Source organism: Arachis ipaensis, chromosome B2 (assembly GCF_059453495.1).
Source record: "Arachis ipaensis isolate K30076 ecotype BB chromosome B2, ASM5945349v1, whole genome shotgun sequence".
In the NCBI taxonomy this organism is placed as follows: domain Eukaryota; kingdom Viridiplantae; phylum Streptophyta; class Magnoliopsida; order Fabales; family Fabaceae; genus Arachis; species Arachis ipaensis.
In genome coordinates, this window is record NC_142437.1 from 42,798,729 (window position 1) to 42,820,355 (window position 21,627).

General features: G+C 39.1%; 1 protein-coding gene across 1 annotated transcript; it reads left to right on the forward strand.

Annotated features, from left to right (window-relative positions):
- Window positions 1-14,534: 14,534 nt before the first annotated feature.
- Window positions 14,535-18,848, forward strand: LOC107625314 (phosphoenolpyruvate carboxykinase (ATP) 2-like). Its single transcript, XM_088505360.1, has 8 exons — window positions 14,535-15,026; window positions 15,339-15,399; window positions 15,897-16,006; window positions 16,089-16,163; window positions 17,248-17,721; window positions 17,833-17,933; window positions 18,029-18,089; window positions 18,485-18,848. Exons 6-8 carry the CDS (start codon window positions 17,872-17,874, stop codon window positions 18,626-18,628), a joined length of 267 nt encoding a protein of 88 aa, XP_088361486.1. The 5' UTR covers window positions 14,535-15,026; window positions 15,339-15,399; window positions 15,897-16,006; window positions 16,089-16,163; window positions 17,248-17,721; window positions 17,833-17,871; the 3' UTR covers window positions 18,629-18,848.
- Window positions 18,849-21,627: the final 2,779 nt, after the last annotated feature.

The following is a 21,627-nucleotide window of genomic DNA, read 5'->3' on the forward strand; positions in this document are numbered from 1 at the left end:
ATTATTAAAGAATAACAAACTCATGATTTTAAGCAAAGCTTTGATGTGTTTGGTTGATTGATGATAGGTGAAAAGAGTTTTGAAGAAGGTTGAAGAAAGAAGGAATGGCTAGGAGCAAGAGAGAACAAAAAGTTTGAGCAAAAGTTTGCCTCAAACTTTAGCTCAAACTTTTAAAAGAGTTGAAAACACTCCAGAGGAAAAAAAGCTTGAGCAAAAGTTTGACCTCAAACTTTAGTTCAAACTTTTGGGAGAAAAGCTTGAGCCAACGTTTGCCTCAAACATTTTGGCAAACGTTGGCATCACAAAATCAATACCCTGGAGGAAAAAGCTTGTGCCAACGTTTGAGGTCAAACTTTTGCTCAAACGTTGGCGCCACACTTGCACACCCTGGAGGAAAAAGCTTGCGCCAACGTTTGAGGTCAAACTTTTGCTCAAACGTTGGCGCAACACACATTTACAAGGGGGCCAACGTTTGAGCAAAAGTTTGACCTCAAACTTTGGCTCAAACGTTGGTAGCAGCAAGGTGAAGCCATCTGGTATAAAAAGTTTGAGTAAAAGTTTGACCTCAAACTTTTACTCAAACTTTTACTCAAGCTTTTATGTTTTTCAACCCGGTTCACAATGGATCTTTCTCCAACTCCAAGAGCAATCAACCAAGGCCTTTATCAACCCAATTCCATCAAGAACAAAGGCCCAATTCAAGGCTTGAAGACCATTTGAAGAAAGTGTATAAATAGCTTAGGATTTAAGTTCTCAAGGAGTTTTTTTGGGAACTTTCCGTTTTAGTTTTGCTGAGAGCTTTTGGTTTTGGAATTTTATGAGTTTCTGAGTTTCGGAGAGGAGAATTGAATTCTCTTCTTCTTAGTTTTCTTGTTTTCAATTTCAATTACATTTGTCTTGGATCTTGGGTTGAAGAATTGAGGAAATTCTGTCTCAATTTCACCTTGAGATCTCTTTGTCTCACTTTACTGCACTTTTGGAAATTGAATTTGGTTTTGCTTCTTCTACTGCTTGATCTTTAAATTCTCTTGCAATTGATTTCTAGATTAGATCTAGGAAGGCATTGAGATCTAGACTTGGTTATCTAGTCTCTTGGGTCCTGAGATCTGAAATTCCCTTTTTATTTCTCTGTTGAACGCTTCTTCAATCGATTTACATTTTCTGTTTGAGATCTATTGCAATTAAATCCATCTTTTACTTCCCTGCTTTTTGCAATTTTACTTTTCCTTGTTTAAATTCTGCAAATTCACTTCCCAATTCCCTTTACAATTCAAGCCATTTACATTTCTTGCACTTTAAGATTCTGCAATTTACATTTCTTGCGTTCTAAGTTTCTGCCATTTAATTTCTTGTTCTTTAAAATTCAGCACTTTATTTTCTGTTCTCTTTAATTTCATGCAATTTACCCATTCCCTTTACTTTCCATGCAATTTAAATTCTGTTTATCACAAATCACTCAACCAAATCTTGATTCGCTTGACTAAATCAACCACTAAACTAAAATTGCTCAATCCTTCAATCCCTGTGGGATCGACCTCACTCCCGTGAGTTTTTATTACTTGATGCGACCCGGTGCACTTGCCGGTTAGATTTGTGTGTTTGGAATTCATTTTCTGAAAATACACATCAAGTTTTTGGCGCCGTTGCCGGGGATTGAAATAGATTGACAATGATTAAGTAAAGTGGAGATCTAGATCAAGCACTTTTTCTTTTCTGTTTCTTTAACTTTTGACTAACACGCTAACTATTTGAATTTTTGCCTAAGCTAACTAATATTTCACTTCAGCCATGGATTGAAGTGTTATTGCTTTTCTGGTATTGTGTGATTCTTGTGTTTTGCTTGTATGTCAGATGCAAGAAGAGAGATGCCTACCTTTCATGAAACTGACGAAAGAATCCTTCGAAGGCTAAGAAGAGAAGCAAGAGAAAAAAATGTTGCTGGAGAGGAAGAATCAGATGAAGAATATCATGAATTGGAGGAACACTCAACAAATCCAACAAATCCACCAGTGAGAATGGCCAACAACAATGGTCAACCCCAGAGGAGAGTCTTGGCTTCATATACATTTGCTAATCCAAGGCATTGTGGGAGTAGCATCCTTACCCCAAATGTCGATGTAAATAACTTTGAATTGAAGCCCCAACTCATCACCTTGGTGCAGAACAACTGTTCTTATGGAGGAGGCCCCTTGGAAGATCCAAACCAGCACCTATCCACCTTCCTGAGGATATGTAACACTGTGAAGACCAATGGTGTACATCCTGATAGTTACAAATTGTTGTTGTTTCCATTTTCCCTGAGGGACAAAGCTACTCAATGGTTGGAGTCATTTCCAAGAGAAAGCATCAACAATTGGGAGGATCTAGTGAGCAAGTTCTTAGCAAAGTTTTATCCTCCTCAAAGGATCATCAGGCTCAAAACAGAGGTTCAAACATTTACTCAGATATATGGAGAGTCATTGTATGAAGCATGGGAGAGATACAAAGCTTTACTCAGGAAGTGTCCACCAGAGATGTTTAATGAATGGGATAAACTCCAAAATTTCTATGAAGGACTGACAATGAAAGCTCAAGAGGCACTTGACTATTCAGCAGGAGGCTCAATGCAACTCATGAAGACAGCTGAAGAGGCCCAAAACCTCATTGATATGGTGGCAAACAATCAATATTTCTTTGCTCATCAGAGAAAACGCCAGCCATCATAAAGGAAAGGAGTGTTAGAAATGGAAGGGGTTGACACCCTCCTAGCTCAAAACAAGATAATGCAGGAGCAGATTCAACAACAATTTGAGCAGATGGCTAAAAAGATTGATAGCTTGCAAGTTGCAGCAGTGAATACAAGCCAACCATCAACCAAATGGGGGCAAAATGAAGAAAACCAAGAAGATCAGCAGCAGGAACAACCTCAATATGTGCATAACCAAAGCTCTGGCCAAAATGAAGTCTATGGTGACACCTACAATCTATCCTGGAAGAACCATCCAAATCTCAGATGGGGAGATAACCACACCCACAGCCAGCAACCGTGGCAGAAAAATTCAAACCAAAACAACTCAAGAAACACAACTTACTCAAACCACGACCAGCAAAACACTAATAATGATCAATACAAGAAACCACAAAATACATATCAACCACCCCACCACAATCCACAAACTCATCAAAATAGCATTTCCACACCAACATCTAACCCCCAAAACTACCACACTACCCCTACAAATAACTTCCAGCAACCACATTCCACCCCCATCATACCACCAATAGACCATCATGAAAGTAGAATTTCAAGTCTTGAGGCAGCCATACAAGCAATTGCTCAGTCCACTCAAAGCTTGGTCAAAGTGCAAGAGAGAAATGAAGCTACCGTGAAGAGCCTTGAACGACAAGTGGGACAATTGGCCAAACAAGCTGAACGGCCAACCAATGTTCTCCCAAGTGATACAATCTCCAATCCAAAGGACAAAGGAAAAGCTACAAAGTGGGAGGAGTGCAAAGCAATCATAGTGGGAAGTGAAAAGACTAGGGAGAAGGAAGCCATCAATCAAGAAGAACACAACAGAGAAGTTCCACAAGAAGAGACAGAAGAGAGAAGTGAAGAGGAGAGAAAGACCAAGAATGCAAAAAGCTCAAAGAAAGATGAGGACATCCTTGAAACACAGCTATAAGAGAAGAAGGAAGGGGTGAAGCCAGATGTCCCCAAACTTCCGTACCCTCAAAGGTTCAAAAAAGAAAACGAGGATAAGTAATACTCAAAATTCCTGGATATATTCAAGACCCTCAGCATCAATATTCCTTTCTTAGAAGCACTTGAACAGATGCCAGTGTATGCCAAATTTATGAAGGAAGTGCTGACAAAGAAAAAATCCCTAAAAGAAGGACAAATTTTTGAGATGACAATGGAATGTAGTGCTATTCTCCAAAGAGAGTTACCAGAGAAGAAAGATGATCCTGGGAGTTTTTATATACCTTGCACCATAGGAGACATAACAATTGAAAAGTCATTCTGTGACCTTGGTGCAAGCATAAACTTGATGCCTTTGTCTCTAATGAGGAAACTTCGAATTTGTGAGCTGAAATCCACATGAATACTCCTTCAAATGGCTGACAAATCCATCCAGCAAGCAGTTGGAGTTGTAGAGAATGTACTGGTAAAAGTGGGGAAATTCCTTCTCCCAACTGATTTTGTCATTTTGGATATGGAGGAGGACCCTAACACCCCCATCATCCTAGGGAGGCCTTTTCTTGCTACGGGCAGAGCATTGATAGATGTTGAAAAAGGGGAATTGTTGCTGAGAGTGCATGATGAGCACCTAGCATTCCATGTTTTTAAAACCCCACATGAGCCCACTCAAGAAGAAAAGTGTACGGAGGATAAGGCCAGAGATCAAAGTTTGAAGGAGGTAGTCAATGAGTTAGCTCCAAGACTTCCAAATCCATGCTTGAAAGAAGTAGAGATAGTGCAACAGACCAAAGAAATCAAGGAGGAACTAGATCCAAAACCTCCAGATGAGAAATTCAACATCTCAGATAAGGAACCACCAAGGCAGGGAGTATCTTTTGAGAAAAAAAAAGAAGAAGAGTCCAAGAGGGTGGAGAAACAAGAAGATCCCTACTGAAGGCTTTTCACCAGGGGATAAAGTAGTGTTAAACACCCAACCAATGAAGGTGTCCCCACAATCATCTGAATACTACACTGTGAACCGGGTCCTTTCACTTGAACACCTAGAGATCATCAAAAAGGAGACCGAAAGGAAGTTCATAGTAAGAGGAGAAAAGCTGAGCCACTATGCTTTTCAGCCTCCATAATCAAAGAACGAGATGTCAAGCTAGTGACAATAAAGAAGCGCTTGTTGGGAGGCAACCCAACCTGAGGTAGTTTTCTTTTCATAGCTGTTTCAATAAGAAGGTTGAGTAGTTTTGTCTGTATTACAAGGATCTAAGTTTGGTGTTGCACACCAAAATAATTTAAGGGAGAATGAAGGATTCTAAGTTTGGTTTTCCACCAAAATCTCATTTAAAAGCATATTCTCACCTCTTGCATAATGATAGCTCCAAGCAATCAGACAAATTATTCAACCAGTTAATTGCTTCTTAGTTTGGTTCCATAACCTTTAGCAAGGCCAAAAGAATTTATAAATGTACAACCTGTTGCATTAGAGACAGTGGCAAGGAATTAAGTTTGGTGTTCCCACACCAAATTGAATCCAAAAAGCCACACTCAATTTATGCATACTAACCAGTCACCTAAGGGCTTGAGAAGCAAGCAACTTTTGAGAATTGTGCAGGGAACGAACCACCATTTGAAGACATTATGCATCATGACTCAAAAGGGGCACAACAGAAGGAAGAACAAAAGAACTGCAAACCAATAGGTTGTATTTATACTTAACTTTTGCTGTTGAGAAATGCTTTGATTTATGTCTTGCTAAAGTGTTCATCTAGTTCAAGTAGATTCAATTTTCTTTTGCAATAAGTAAGCTAGTCCAAGTGTGTGCTTGTATGTTTACTTTCACTTAGCTAACTGCATGCTTTGTCCCCTGCATCTTTAATTCAATAAAAAGAAATGTTTGAATGTGAAGTGAGATAGTTCTCTGTTAGATAGAAGTACAATAAAAGTAAGTGGTGGTATGTATGTGTGATTGTATGATAGCTCACTTTTAGTGAATAAAAGAACTAGGATGTCTCCTTCTAAGTAGAAAGTGGCCTACTGTCTATGAATCTCAATCAAATAAAAGTTCTTGGTTAAAAAGAAAAACAAAAAGAGAAAAGAAAAAGCCAAAAAGTGGCAACAGAATAAAAGAAAATAAAAAGAAACAAAGCTAGACACCAATAGCTTGAACCTTAGAATATATGCCTGTGGTGTCTTTGTACTAGGATCTGCTTGGATTATTAAGTTCTTTGGAGTGCATCAACACTTGGTGACTTGGGTTAACTAACCCGGGATCATCAGCTGAAAGTCCACTATCAAGAGCAACCTAACTACAAGGCATTTAGTAACCCAAAGAGGTGCTGGGCATCAATGTTTTAAGAAGGAATGTGAGCCAAGTGTCTATAGTGAATAATGTGTCAAGTATAAAGAAAGAAAAGAACTTGTTACACATGACACTGAACTAAAGCTTTTAGAGAAAAAAATAATAGTCAAGGACAAAGGAATAATGAGAGGTCATAGCAGTGTGTTGCTTGATGCTTGAAGGAGACTTTCTAGGCCTAAAAGTCAATAAGAAGTGAGTGTTTACATATCCACAGAAAACCCCATGAACTACCAATAATACTCTGCTAGCATGAACATCCTCTTCCATTTCATTCTTTCTTCCCAATAATTCTTTTCTTGCTTGGGGACAAGCAAGCTTTAAGTTTGGTGTTGTGATGACAAGTCATCTTAGCCTAGTTTCACTAGCCTTTTTCTTTTGTTTTCGATTGATTTATGCACTTTCTTGAGCCATAAGCAAGCCAATTGGGTAGATTTCCATGTTTCCTTTGATTCAATCAACCATGTATGAATTAATGCAATTTCATGAGATTTTATGCTATAATTGTCATATATTATGAAAGAATAACAAACTCATGATTTTAAGCAAAGCTTTGATGTGTTTGGTTGATTGATGATAGGTGAAAAGAGTTTTGAAGAAGGTTGAAGAAAGAAGGAATGGCTAGGAGCAAGAGAGAACAAAAAGTTTGAGCAAAAGTTTGCCTCAAACTTTAGCTCAAACTTTTAAAAGAGTTGAAAACACTCCAGAGGAAAAAAAGCTTGAGCAAAAGTTTGACCTCAAACTTTAGCTCAAACTTTTGGGAAAAAAGCTTGAGAAAAAGTTTGACCTCAAACTTTAGCTCAAACTTTTGGGAGAAAAGCTTGAGCCAACGTTTGCCTCAAACTTTTTGGCAAACGTTGGCATCACAAAATCAATACCCTGGAGGAAAAAGCTTGCGCCAACGTTTGAGGTCAAACTTTTGCTCAAACGTTGGCGCGACACTTGCACACCCTGGAGGAAAAAGCTTGCGCCAACGTTTGAGGTCAAACTTTTGCTCAAACGTTGGCGCGACACTTGCACACCCTGGAGGAAAAAGCTTGCGCCAACGTTTGAGGTCAAACATTTGCTCAAACGTTGGCGCAACACACATTTACAAAGGGGCCAACGTTTGAGCAAAAGTTTGACCTCAAACTTTGGCTCAAACGTTGGTAGCAGCAAGGTGAAGCCATCTGGTATAAAAAGTTTGAGTAAAAGTTTGACCTCAAACTTTTACTCAAACTTTTACTCAAGCTTTTATGTTTTTCAACCCGGTTCACAATGGATCTTTCTCCAACTCCAAGAGCAATCAACCAAGGCCTTTATCAACCCAATTCCATCAAGAACAAAGGCCCAATTCAAGGCTTGAAGACCATTTGAAGAAAGTGTATAAATAGCTTAGGATTTAAGTTCTCAAGGAGTTTTTTTGGGAACTTTCCGTTTTAGTTTTGCTGAGAGCTTTTGGTTTTGGAATTTTATGAGTTTCTGAGTTTCGGAGAGGAGAATTGAATTCTCTTCTTCTTAGTTTTCTTGTTTTCAATTTCAATTACATTTGTCTTGGATCTTGGGTTGAAGAATTGAGGAAATTATGTCTCAATTTCACCTTGAGATCTCTCTGTCTCACTTTGCTGCACTTTTGGAAATTGAATTTGGTTTTGCTTCTTCTACTGCTTGATCTTTAAATTCTCTTGCAATTGATTTCTGGATTAGATCTAGGAAGGCATTGAGGTCTAGACTTGGTTATCTAGTCTCTTGGGTCCTGAGATCTGAAATTCCCATTTTATTTCTCTGTTGAACGCTTCTTCAAGCGATTTACATTTTCTGTTTGAGATCTATTGCAATTAAATCCATCTTTTACTTCCCTGCTTGTTGCAATTTTACTTTTCCTTGTTTAAATTCTGCAAATCCACTTCCCAATTCCCTTTACAATTCAAGCCATTTACATTTCTTGCACTTTAAGATTCTGCAATTTACATTTCTTGCGTTCTAAGTTTCTGCCATTTAATTTCTTGTTCTTTAAAATTCAGCACTTTATTTTCTGTTCTCTTTAATTTCATGCAATTTACCCATTCCCTTTACTTTCCATGCAATTTAAATTCTGTTTATCACAAATCACTCAACCAAATCTTGATTCGCTTGACTAAATCAACCACTAAACTAAAATTGCTCAATCCTTCAATCCCTGTGGGATCGACCTCACTCCCGTGAGTTTTTATTACTTGATGCGACCCGGTGCACTTGCCGGTTAGATTTGTGTGTTTGGAATTCATTTTCCAAAAATATACATCACACCGCACGGCTATTCATCTGTCGGTTCTCGATCATACTGGAATAGGATTCAGTAATCCTTTTGAGTCTGTCACTACGCCCAGCACTCGCGAGTTTGAAGCTCGTCACAGCCATCCCTTTCCAGATCCTACTCAGAATACCACAGACAAGGTTTAGACTTTCCGGATCTCAAGAATGGCCACCAATAGTTCTAGCCTATACCACGAAGACTCTGATTAAGGAATCCCAGAGATACTCATTCAATCTAAGGTAGAACAGAAGTGGTTGTCAGGCACGCGTTCATAGGTTGAGAATGATGATGAGTGTCATGATCATCACATTCATATTGAGGTGCGAATGAATATCTTAGAATCGGAATAAGCTTGAATTGAGTAGAAAAACAATAGTACTTTGTATTAATTCATGAGGAACAGCAGAGCTCCACACCTTAATCTATAGTGTGTAGAAACTCTACCGTTGAAAATACATAAGTGATAGAGGTCCAGGCATGGCCTAGTGGCCAGCCTCTATGATCTAAGAACTAAACGTCCAGAGATGATCAAAAGATCTCCCTGATACAATAGTAAAAAGTTCTATTTATAATAAACTAGTTACTAGGGTTACAGAAATAGGTAAATGATGCAGAAATCCACTTTCGGGGTCCACTTGGTGTGTGCTTGGGTTGAGCATTGAGCTTTACACCTGTAGAGACTTCTCTTGGAGTTGAACGCTAGTTTGTAACCTGTTTCTGGCGTTTAACTCCACTTTGCAACCTGTTTCTGGCGTTTAACTCCAGAATAAGGCAGAAAGCTGGCGTTGAACGCTAGTTTACGTTGTCTAAACTCGGACAAAGTATGGACTATTATATATTTCTGGAAAGCCCTGGATGTATAATTTCCAACGCAATTGAGAGCGCGCCATTTGAAGTTATGTAACTCCAGAAAATCCACTTTGAGTGCAGGGAGGTCAGAATCCAACAGCATCTGCAGTCCTTCTTCAACCTCTGAATTTGATTTTTGCTCAAGTCCCTCAATTTCAGCCAGAAAATACCTGAAATCACAGAAAAACACACAAACTCATAGTAAAGTCCAAAAATGTGATTTTTATTTAAAAGCTAATAAAAATATACTGAAAACTAACTAAATCATACTGAAAACTATGTAAAAACAATGCTAAAAAGCGTATAAATTATCCGCTCATCAACGCGGTCGCGTGGTTGACGCGATTGCGTGGGTGGCCAATATTGGGAGATGACGCGGATGCGTGGGGCACGCGTTCGCGTGGTAGGGACTGTGCGTCCAGCGCCAATCCAGCACCACTCTAGCACAACTTTCTGCCATGTACCCTCTTTTACGTCGATTTTCAGGTCACGCGTCCGCGTGGGTGACGCGGACGCATGGAAGGCAATTCTCCCACATGACGCGGACGCGTTAGCGACGTGGTCGCGTGGGGCAATTTATGCCAAAGGCACGCCTCCAACCACACTCTCGCGTGACTTTCTGTTCGATTTCTTATTCTTTCTGAGCCACCTGTGACGCGGACGCGTTGGCGACGCTGTCGCGTCGCGTGCTCTCCCTCTTTTTTTTTTTAAGAAAAATATGCAAATGCAGATGCAAGCTAAATGTGCTAATAAAGTGAGTTATTGAAAAAAAACTAAGAATAAAGAAAGGAACGATCATACCATGGTGGGTTATCTCCCACCTAGCACTTTGCTTTAACATCCTTAAGTTGGACGCTCCACTAGCTCAGTCTTTTGCTGTGGGTGGATCCTCCAAGAGGAAGATCTCTAGCTCCCTGGGTTTCGCCTTCGCCCCATGATATAGCTTCAGGCGATGTCCATTAACTTTGATGAATTCAGAGCTTGAAGGATGACTCAGGTGGAAAACTTCGTATGGATCAACCTTCTCCACTCTATATGGACCTTCCCATCTTGATCTTAACTTGCTTGGCATGAGTCTCAGTCTAGAGTTGTAAAGGAGGACAAAGTCCCCAGGTTGGAACTCTCTCCTTTTGATGTACTTATCATGCACAGCCTTCATCTTTTCCTTGTACAGTCTTGAGTTCTCATAAGCTTCTAGGTGTAGGCTCTCTAATTCTAGCAGTTGCAACTTTCTCTCAGTTCCAACCTTCTCAAATTCTATATTGCACTCCTTTACTACCCAAAAGGCTTTGTGCTCTACCTCTACTGGGAGGTGACAGGCCTTTCCATAAACTAAGCGGACGGGACTCATCCCAATGGGTGTCTTGTATGCAGTTCTGTATGCCCAGAGTGCATCTTGTAGCCTGGTGCTCCAGTCTCTTCTATTAGGTTTGACTATCTTCTGCAATATACTCTTTATCTCTCTGTTAGACACCTCAGCTTACCTATTAGTCTGGGGATAGTAGGTTGTTGCCACTTTATGAACTATCCCATGCTTCTTCAGTAATCCTGTTAGTCTCCTGTTACAGAAATGGGTGCCTTGATCGCTCATGATTGCTCGTGGTGATCCAAAGCGACAAATAATGTGGTTTCTAACAAAGGAAACAACAGTGTTAGCATCATCAGTGTGGGTAGGAATTGCTTCCACCCATTTAGAAACGTAATCTACTGCTAACAGTATATAAAAATAACCATTAGAATTCGAAAATGGACCCATAAAGTCAATGCCCCAAACATAAAAAATTTCACAGAAAAGCATAGTCTGTTGAGGCAACTCATCCCTCTTGGATATATTACCAAACCTTTGGCATGGGGAACAAGATTTACAAAATTCAGCAGCGTCTTTAAAAAGGGTAGGCCACCAGAATCTACAGTCTAAAATTTTTCTGGCTGTTCTTTGAGGGCCAAAATGTCCTCCACTCTCAGATGAGTGACAGGCCTCTAAAATGGACTGGAATTCTGATTGAGGCACACATCGCCTAATTACTTGGTGAGCGCCATATCTCCATAAATATGGGTCATCCCATATATAATATTTGGACTCACTTTTCAGCTTCTCTCTTTGATGCTTAGTAAAGTTTGGAGGAAAGGTGCGGCTAACTAGATAATTAGCTACAGGTGCATACCAAGGGATTACTTCAGATACTGCTTGTAAGTCATCAAACGGGAAATTATCATTTATAGGAGTGGCGGTATCCTTAATGTGCTCAAGGCGACTCAAGTGGTCTGCCACTAGATTCTGGTAACCACTCCTATCCTTAATTTCTAAATCAAATTCTTGTAGTAGCAGTATCCAACGTATAAGCCTTGGTTTGGACTCCTTTTTAGCTAATAAATACTTTAGAGTTGCATGGTCTGAGTACACTACTACTTTAGTACCAAGTAAATAGGCTCGGAATTCATCCAGAGCAAAAACAATAGCAAGAAGCTCTTTCTCAGTAGTAGTGTAGTTAGACTGAGCAGTGTCTAAAGTCTTAGACGCATAAGCAATTACAAAAGGATCCTTACCTTCACGCTGAGCCAGCGCTGCTCCTACTGCATGTTTGGAAGCATCGCACATGATTTCAAATGGCTGGCTCCAGTCAGGTCCTCTCACAATTGGAGCTTGAGTCAGGGCATTCTTCAGCTTATCAAACACTTGTTTGCAATCCTCACTGAACTCGAACTCAATATCTTTCTGCAGTAGTCTGGATAAGGGTAGTGCTACCTTACTAAAGTCCTTAATGAATCTCTGGTAAAAACCTGCATGGCCAAGGAACGAACGAATTTCCCTCACAGAGGAGGGGTAAGGTAAACTAGAAATAACATCCACCTTTGCTGGATCTACGGAAATGCCAGTATTAGATACAACATGTCCATGTACAATCCCTTGTTTTACCATAAAGTGACATTTTTCAAAATTCAATACAAGGTTCGTACTGACACATCTATCTAATACTCGAGATAAACTATCCAAGCAAAGGCTAAATGAATCACCATAAACGTTAAAATCATCCATAAAAACCTCCATACAGTCCTCAATAAGGTCAGAGAAAAGACTCATCATGCACCTTTGGAAAGTAGCTGGTGCATTGCACAAACCAAAGGGCATTCTCTTATAAGCATAAGGGCCAAAAGGACAGGTGAAAGTAGTCTTTTCTTGATCTTCAGGGGCTATATGGATTTTAAAATAGCCTGTATAATCATCTAAAAAGCAATAATGGGATTTACCTGACAGGCAATCAAGCATCTGATCAATGAATGGCAAGGGGTAATGATCCTTGCGAGTGGCTTGGTTAAGACGCCTATAGTCAATGCAAACTCTCCATGAATTCTGCACTCTAGTTGTCAGAAGCTCTCCATGCTCATTTCTTACTGTTGTGATTCCAGACTTCTTGGGCACCACTTGTACTGGACTGACCCATTCGCTATCTGAGATGGGGTAAATAATATCTGCTTCAAGTAGCCTGGTCACTTCTTTCTTGACAACTTCTAAGATGGTGGGATTTAGTCTTCTCTGAGGTTGACGGACAGGCTTTTCTCCCTCTTCTAGGAATATTCTGTGCTCACAAATTTGAGGGCTGATGCCTACTATATCTGCTAGGCTCCATCCAATTGCTTTCTTGTGTTTTCTCAGTATATTGAGTAGCTGTTCTTCTTGTTGGGGAGTGAGTTCCCTTGCAATAATTACTGGAAATCTCTGCTTGTCCTCAAGGTAAGCATACTTGAGGTGTGGAGGGAGGGGCTTTAATTCCAATTTCTGCTCATGGTCAGGCTCTGGATTATCTGGGGCAGGTGATAATGGCAAAGTGCCCTCATTGTCCTCCAAGAGTGTCCCCACACTTGGACCTTGTCCTGTGTACTTCTCTTCTAACTCCTCCTGGTGAACTTCAGCCACAGTTTCATCTATGATGTCACACTGGGAGATAGAAAGGTCATCCGGAGGGTGCTTCATGGCCCTATTTAAACTGAATTTCACTATTCTGCCATCTATTTCAAAAGAATAAGTTCCAGAAAATGCGTCCAGCTTGAACTTTGAAGTCTTCAGGAATGGTCTTCCAAGCAGGATTGATGATGGTCGTCTTAAGTCATTAGGGGGCATTTCCAGAATATAGAAGTCAATGGGAAACGTAAGTCCCTTAATACTCATAAATACATCTTCAGCAACTCCAACCACTGTAATAATGCTTTTATCTGCTAACACAAAACGAGCTGCCGACCTTTTTAAGGGAGGGAGCCTCAAAGTATCATATATAGACAAAGGCATTATACTAACGCATGCTCCTAAATCAACACATGTAGTAAGAAAATATCACACCACCAATAGTACAATTAACCATACATGGACCTGGATCACTACACTTTTCAGGTATACCTCCAATTAAGGCAGATATAGAACTACCTAAAGGAATAGTTTCTAATTCATTAATTTTGTCTTTATGTATGCATAAATCTTTTAGAAATTTTGCGTATTTAGGTACCTGCTGAATAACATCAAAAAGGGGAACAGTTACCTCAACCTTTTTGAATATTTCTACCATTTTAGGATCAAGTTCCATCTGCTTCCTGGGCTTCCTTGCAATTTGTGGAAATGGAATAGGGAGGGAGTTTTCTATAGGGTCTGCCTCCTTGGGTGCTTCTTTCTATGGTTGAGCCTCTACTTCTTCACCCATGTCTTGTATTGCCTCTTCCTCTTCAGCATCCTCTACTTCTACCACCTCTTCAGCTGAGGCGTGTTCTGATGGGATTGGCTCCTCCTGATTCCTCTCTTGTAGTGTGGTTCCGGACCTTAGGGTGATGGCATTGATGCCACCCTTTGGATTAGGTAAGGGTTGAGAAGGAATTCCACTGGAGCTTGCATGTTGAGTGTTTGAAGTGTTGGGTGATGCCAGCTGAGAGATAAGAGCTTGTATAGCGAATGCTAGGCCATTAAGTGAACTTTCACTACAAGAAAAAAGGCCTGTCGGCACCCTTTTTTCTTGCCACGCTTTTAAAGCGTGCCCAAAAGTGGTCTATGGGCACGGTTTTGCGAGGGTGGCCATTGATTTGTTATTTGGCCACGTTTTTTTGCCACGCTTGAAAAGCGTGGCCATAGAGAGAAATCGGCACGCTTTTATGAGGGTGGCCACTTATTTAAAATTTGGCCACGGTTTTTTATCGCTACGCTTGAAAAGCGTGGCCATAGAGGGAAATTGGCACGCTTTTGAAGCGTGGCAAAATGGTTTTGTTATCGTTACATTTTTAAAGCGTGGCCTTTCCTCTAAATCTTTCAGCTCGCTTTATAAGCATGGCCACAGAGTTCCAAAAAAAAAATTCCACCCCTGTCTTAATTCGAAGCAAACAGTTTACACAACAACCCCCTAACAACACTTCTTCCTTTCTTCGAAACACACCCTCCTCTTCTTTGAAACAATGCCTTAAAAGCGAAAACCCTAACACAGAGCTCATCACCCTAACGGCGGCGACGCTCTTCACCTAACATAGAGCTCATCGCCAGTGCTCTCACTCTCTCCCCCAATAACACTCTTTGGTCAACATCGTTCCAACCCTCTCTAGCAACCCCTCCCTAGGTGCCACCTCTGCCGGTGTCGGCGCTCCTTCCGTCTCTCCTGTAAACACCTATCCCTCCTTCGGCGGTGACTCACTCTGGTAAGGCCTCCCTCGGCACTCACTCTCTATCGCAAACCCTCTATCGACGCTCACTCTCTCTCGCAAACCCTCAATCGTCACTCCTCCCTCCATGGTTCAGCACCCGCCACGTTGCCGTCTCCCTCTCTGAAGTCATCGCGCCGCCGTCTCCATCTTCTTCACTCGTCGCACCTCCGTCAGCCACGTTCAGCGTTCGCAGCACTGTGGTAAATTATCTGTTCAAAATTTTTCTTGATCTGATTATTTGTTTTTGAATTTGATTTTTTGTTTTGATTTTGTTGGTTCTTCATTTTTTTTCTGATTTTTCTAAATTTCTATTTTTTGTTCTAATCTGATATTTGGTTTAGGGTTTTTTGCTATAGAGTAACTTTAGTTGGGTAGGTTATAGGCTATTATTTTTGCTATAGAGTAACTTGGTAAGGGTACCTTTCCCTGCTTGATTTGTTACGAAGACTATTTAATATATTTCAATACTTAAATATATTTAATATTCAATTAGGATTTTATCCAAATTGCAGGACATTTAAGAGGCACATGCAGGGCAAATAGTTGCTGTATTTGGTGTTGATTGTGCATCAGGTTCGTCTTTTGTCCTTGCCCTAACCTATTGATGTCTGGAATCCTATATTGTACCTTTATTTATTCAAGATTTAATTAAGGGTCTTGTTAACAAGTGTTAAGGCACTTGCTAAGAATACTATAAGAACAAGTAAATGTTAATTTTTTTAATTTTTCTGTGCACTTAATGCAAACCAAAACTTTTCTATTTTCTCTCTTAACCAATTCCCATAGGAAACTCTTAAGTTAAATCTTTTAAATTAATTTGTAAGGCTCTAATTGTATAGTTTGATGAAATTTTTAAGGTTTAATTACGTCACTCCTTCTCAACAGCTGTTAAACATTCTGAATTTCTGATAATTGAGTCTTTGTTGTTAGCAGTCTCTGCCTATTGATGTAGAGAATGAATTACACTCTATTTTGAACTTAATATTGTAGTAATATGTTGCCTAAGTTAGTTTTATATTTGCCTTAATACATGTTACTTGTCTAACTTTTTTCCATCCATTGGTTATTAGGAGATACGTTTACTGATGGATCAGTTAAATACACAATGACTTCCATGAATGTTCCTAAACCTGTAATGTCATTAGCTGTATAGCCAGTTTCAAAAGATTCTGGAGGGCAAGTAAGTAGTTTCTTTATGTAACACACTGACCACCCTGTCCCAGCTTATCAAGTATTTGATTTTCTTGGTATATCACTTGTAGTTTTCAAAATCTTTGAATCGCTTCCAAAAAGAGGATCCTACATTCCGTGTTGGTTTAGACCCAGAGAGTGGGCAGGTAATGTTCTATTCTATTTATCTAGATCATAAAAGTGGCAAATTTGTTATACTTGCAATGACATAGTTTACCTTTATCCAATTACAATAATTACAACTTTAGGAGAAATACTTAATGACAAACTGCTAGCATCAAAGATATAACTCCAAAAAATGTTTAATTGCAATTACAATTTTCAATACCCTATGGTTGGAGCATAGAAATCATGTGAATCAACCTTGCAAGAAATATAATGACTGTGACTCACTCTTGATTAACTTTCTCTCAAACAATCGCATGTTTAAATATGCATAGACCTTGCATGCAAGGCAAGATTAGGGAGTAGGCACTGTTTGAAGAACTGTTTGATCATTACGAGATTCCTTAATTATTTTTCTCCAAGTTTTAATTTACTGAATATTACAAGATAAATATGACGTTGTAGTGTGTAATTATATATTTTTTGTATTAGGCTGGATAAGTACTTTCTAAAAGATAAAAAAAAAGTGACTTATATTAATCTTTCAGCAAATTGTTTATTCATAAATTACTTTTTGAGAAGTTCCTTTTAATATAAGCGCTTGACAAAAGAGGCATTTTTGTCCATGTTAGTTTTTAAACAAATGTATTTCATTTTATATTCTTTTCTGTGTAGTTAGAAATAAAATTAAGTTGATGCATTACTAAAAAATTTTAAAGTTAGTCAAGAAAGTTTTGTTAAATAAAAGGTGTTGTGAATTAATAAACGAAGAAAGTATACATCGTGATTTTCAAACAATGTCATCCAATCTAAATGCATGTCTCTTAGGAACAGAAAATTGCTGGTATTCAAGGGCAATCAAATTTTAGATAGGGATTTTCATTTACTTCCAGACTTCTCCTTGTGTATAAATATCCTTTTTCTTTTCTCAATAAAAGTGTAATAATCCTGAGATTTAAAACAAATTGGTTAAAGCCTGCTTCTCTTTGCTGTGGTTCTGGGCTAACGGCTTCCATATGAAGTATCTTACTTTATGATAGCAGCTGATTGTGAATTTGTGATGATCCAACTTATCCCTAATCACCTTTTGTTTCTTGATTCTTAGTGAGTTCACTGTGTTTGCAGGTATATTGAACCACTTCTGGCAGGATCACCAACTAAATTCGAATTTGTAAATCTCCTTGTTGGGCAAGCTATTCCATCAGGTTTTATCCCTGCAATTGAAAAAGGTTTTAAGGAAGCCACCAACTCGTGAGTGAAATTTTCATCATTCACCATGAATGTACTAAAAACCACCGATAAATATAATGATGGAATAAGTGAGCATTCAAAAGTAATTTATGGGGACTAAGAATGTAATATTGAGGAAGCCAAAGTTCATTCATTGGCATATTTACGAAATATCAATTTTATTATGCGATTCAGCCATGATAGTATTACAATACTCATTTTATGGTAACGTAATGTTGCTTTCATACAGGGGGCTTTAATGGACATCCTGTCGAAAATCTTAGAGTTGTCTTGATAGATGGTGCTGCTCATACTGTTGATTCTAATGAACTTGCATTTAAGTTGGCTTCTATCTATGCTTTCAGACAGGTTCTTTACAATTCTGACATCCATATTTTATAACATTGCACATATCATCCTGATAATAGTCCATGGTTTTGTTTTCATAGTAATGACCATATTCTTTGATATTTGTATCAGTGCTATACAGCTTCCAGGCCAGTTATATTAGAACCTGTTATGCTTGTTGAGCTGAAAGTACCAACAGAATTCCAAGGAGCCGTTGCTGGTGACATTAACAAGTGGGGTTCTTATTTTATTCTATCCTTATTTCTCTTTCAAATGGATATTTCGATAAATTTTAACAATTACTGATATTTTTTTACCTCGTTAACAGAAGAAAAGGTGTTATTGTTGGCAATGATCAGGAAGGAGATGACTCTATCATCACTGCCCATGTAAGTGATTAACAAATCCGTGCTAATATTTTTATTGGAAGGTGTTCAAGTATTTTTGTTAGTGTTAATGGGAAGGTTAGCATGCTTATGTCTTTTGGGCATCTAAAATCTGTGCATACTTAACAAAACTAGAATGCTTTTGATGCTTGTTCTATAAACTTGAGAGCATGCTCTAGGGTTTAACCTTAATGGCTTAACTGGGAATATCTAATGCAGTTTGTCAATTTCAATTCTTATTCCTTTCCTCTCGTGCTATGGTTGTTGATTCAATACAAACTCTTGATCCTATTAACACTGTTAGTAGTTTTCCTTCAAATCTATTAACACTTTTCTTTTTCTATGATTTGCTAATGTCTTTAAATTTAACATTTTGTTTTGATTTATGTATTCTCCAGTGGCCAGACAAAAAGGCCTATAATGAGACACTATTGAAGCTTGCTGGGTTATTTCAGAGGAATCTTGAGACATTCACCAATCACAAGATTGGCAAGGACAACAAACTCACTGAAGAGATTTTGGCAGCTAGACCAGTGTTTTAAAAATGGAGAATGCATGCTGTGTTAAAGTGGGGTTGGATGGGATTCAAGATTATTATTATTAAGAAATATATATATGGCTGAATAGACATATTATATATATATATATTGCATTTCTAATAATAATTTTGATTTCATTGGTTTGGTTTTAGGCATATGTAAAGTTGGAGTATTGTTATATTTCTAAATTTTTCACATGAATAGAATTCACTGCTTCTCATTCTACTGTCTCTATTTCTTCTATTCTTCTCTTTAATTAGGCAGATCATATAAAATTATGTAGTAGAATAGTAGATTTGTTACTCCTACTAAAACGTGGCCATATCCCACAAATGTGGCACGCTTCAAAAGTGTGGCCATTGTTTCAGCTATAGGCACGCTTAAAAAGTATAGCCATATGTTTACCCTATTGCCACGTTTAAAAAGTGTAGCCATAACTTCCCCTATTGGCACGCTTTTAAAGAGTACTCAAAGCATACATTCTAGGACGTTTTAAAAGCGTGGTGATATGTGCACTTTTCGGTACGCTTTTTAAGCGTACCTATAGGTTAAGACCTATGGCCACGCTTAAAAAGCGTGGCAAGAGATGAAAGCGTGCCAACAAAAAAAAACGTGCCGATAGATCCACAAAAGCATGGCGATAGAGCAACTGGCACGCTGGCAGATGTGACCCTTTCAAAAGCGTGTCGATAACTCAAAAAGCGTGGCAAAAAGCTATCGGCACGGTTTTTTGCACTTTTCGGTACCCTTTTAAAGCGTGGCAGAAAGCTTATTTTCTTCTAGTGTTTCCATGTTCCTTTGTCCTTGTGCAATGGATTGAAGAGCTTCGTCACTCGGAGAGGAATTAGATTGAGTGATCTGCAGAACTTGTTGTTGGTTGTGCTGTGGTCCTTAGGACTGCCTCAGGTGAGGTGCTCTGTAAGGCTGGTTCTGGTTCTGCTGCCTGTTGCTATTATTATTCTACTTCTGATATCCTTGATTGTCTCTGCCTCCTCTGTTATTGTTGTCCCTCCAATTCTGGTTAGAATTATCTCTCCAACCTTGGTTAGAACTGTCCTGCCATCCATGGTTGTAACTGCCACCTTGATTTTACCCTTGGTTGGGGCGGTCATAGAAGTTATGAGTGGCTACCACAGTGATGTCTTCCTGCTGGAGTTGCAGACATTCATCAGTAAAATGGCTGTAATCAGCACATATCCTACACACTCTCTGTGGGACTAACTGTTGGCTTTGCTGTGCTTGTTGTTGACTCAACTGTATCTGCTTCAGTAAGTTGGTCATTTCACATATACTCTGAGTCAGAGCAGTAGTTTCTTTGCTAGAAGATACCTCTGCAACAGCCTTTGACCGGCCTTGTTTCTACCTGTGATTCCTTGTAGACTCAGCCAAGTCGCTGATCAATTTCCATGCCCCATCAGTGGTCTTGTACTTTTTCATAGACCCATTGCTAGCACTTTCCAATGTGGTATTATCTTGGGGCCTCATGCCCTGTGTGCTGTAGCCGAGCAACACTATCTTGTCAATCATATGGTGGGGACATGCTTCCAGAAGGTTGTTGAAGCGCTTCCAGTATTCATAGAGAGTCTCGGATTCGTCCTGAACAATAATGGAAATGTCCTTCCTCAGTTTATCAGTAACTTCAGCTGGGAAGAATTTTTCCAAAAATTCTCTTCTAAGCGTATCCCAGTCAAAAACAGTTGCTGCGGGTTGAGTGTAGTACCACTCTCTCGCCTTTCCCTCAAGAGAGAATGGGAAAGCTTTTAACAAAATAGAAGTTTCATCTGCACCGTCACGCCTGACAGTAGAACAGGCTGCTTGGAAATCCCTCAGGTGCTTGATAGGCTCTTGAGCAGGTAAGCCATGAAACTTAGGCATCAAGTTGAGTAGTGCAGTCTTTATTTCAAAGTCTGTAGCCACTGCTGGGTGATGCGCTTGAAACGGTTACATTGTAAAGTCAGGGGCCCTAGCCTCCTGGATAGTAACTCTCCTAGGTGCTGCCATGTCACCTGCACATGAATCAACCGAATCAGTAGAACGGGGGCTTGTTTCTTCTTCAAGTGACGTTTTAGATCCGCTCTCAGAGAGGAATAACCGACGCCGAGCTTGCCTTATACGTAAAATAGTTCTTTCAATCTTAGGATCAAATACTGGCAAGCTTGGATCAGGAAGTGAATGCGTCATTTAACGAAAGAAACATGCAGCTCATAGTAACAAAAATAAAATAAAATGAAAATAAATAAATAAATTCCAATCAATAACTTAGCACTCTATTGCAACTCCCCGGCAACGGCGCCAAAAATTGACGTGGCGGAAATTGGCGAGTTAAGAAATTGTTATAAGAGATACGTTGCAAGTACAGTTCTTAACCAACTAAAAATCCACTTATCAATTTAGAAGGGTTGTCACAAAATTAAAATTAAAATACTGGGAGTATGAATTATCCCAGGTCGTCTCCCAACGAGTTGCAGAAAGATGTGCTATTTTATTAATCAGATGTTTTCTAAAAATGGTTGAGTTGATAAACAGGAAATTAAATCAGAGAATTTATGTAAATTAAATAAAAACCTTAACCGGGAGTAGATTAGTTGGAAGCCCTATCCTTGATGGAGTTCTCTCAAGATAAAAGTGATAATTAAAGGTTGCCTGCTCAGTTATCCTTTACCAGGTAAAGGAAAGTTAAGCAAGTTGGAAGTCAATTTCTATTCACAAGTTCTAATCCTCTCCCTTGGGAAGGATGATACAAGGATTTATACCGGTTCAGAATTCCACAAAATAGTTCCGTTGTTAGTATAGTCCAAACCAATAGTCAATCCTCAAATCAAACTAAATTTGGTTGTCACATGTACAAATCCCAAATAAGAATTAACCGGAGTATTTAGACTCCGGGTCGTCTCACGAGGAATTGCAATGAAGTAAATGATTATTGGCTATGAAGGGGTAAGGGGGTTTTTTGATTAATAAGAGGGCAAGAAATTAAATGACAATAAAAGTAAATTAAGCAA

Bases quoted from the DNA above. Each gene is read 5' to 3' on its own strand.
- LOC107625314 (XM_088505360.1), top strand. From the start codon at position 17,872: ATGCTTGTTGAGCTGAAAGTACCAACAGAATTCCAAGGAGCCGTTGCT. The intron at 17,934-18,028 runs GTGGGGTTCTTA...CCTCGTTAACAG, and splicing joins GTTGCTGGTGACATTAACAA to AAGAAAAGGTGTTATTGTTG. The intron at 18,090-18,484 runs GTAAGTGATTAA...TGTATTCTCCAG, and splicing joins ACTCTATCATCACTGCCCAT to TGGCCAGACAAAAAGGCCTA.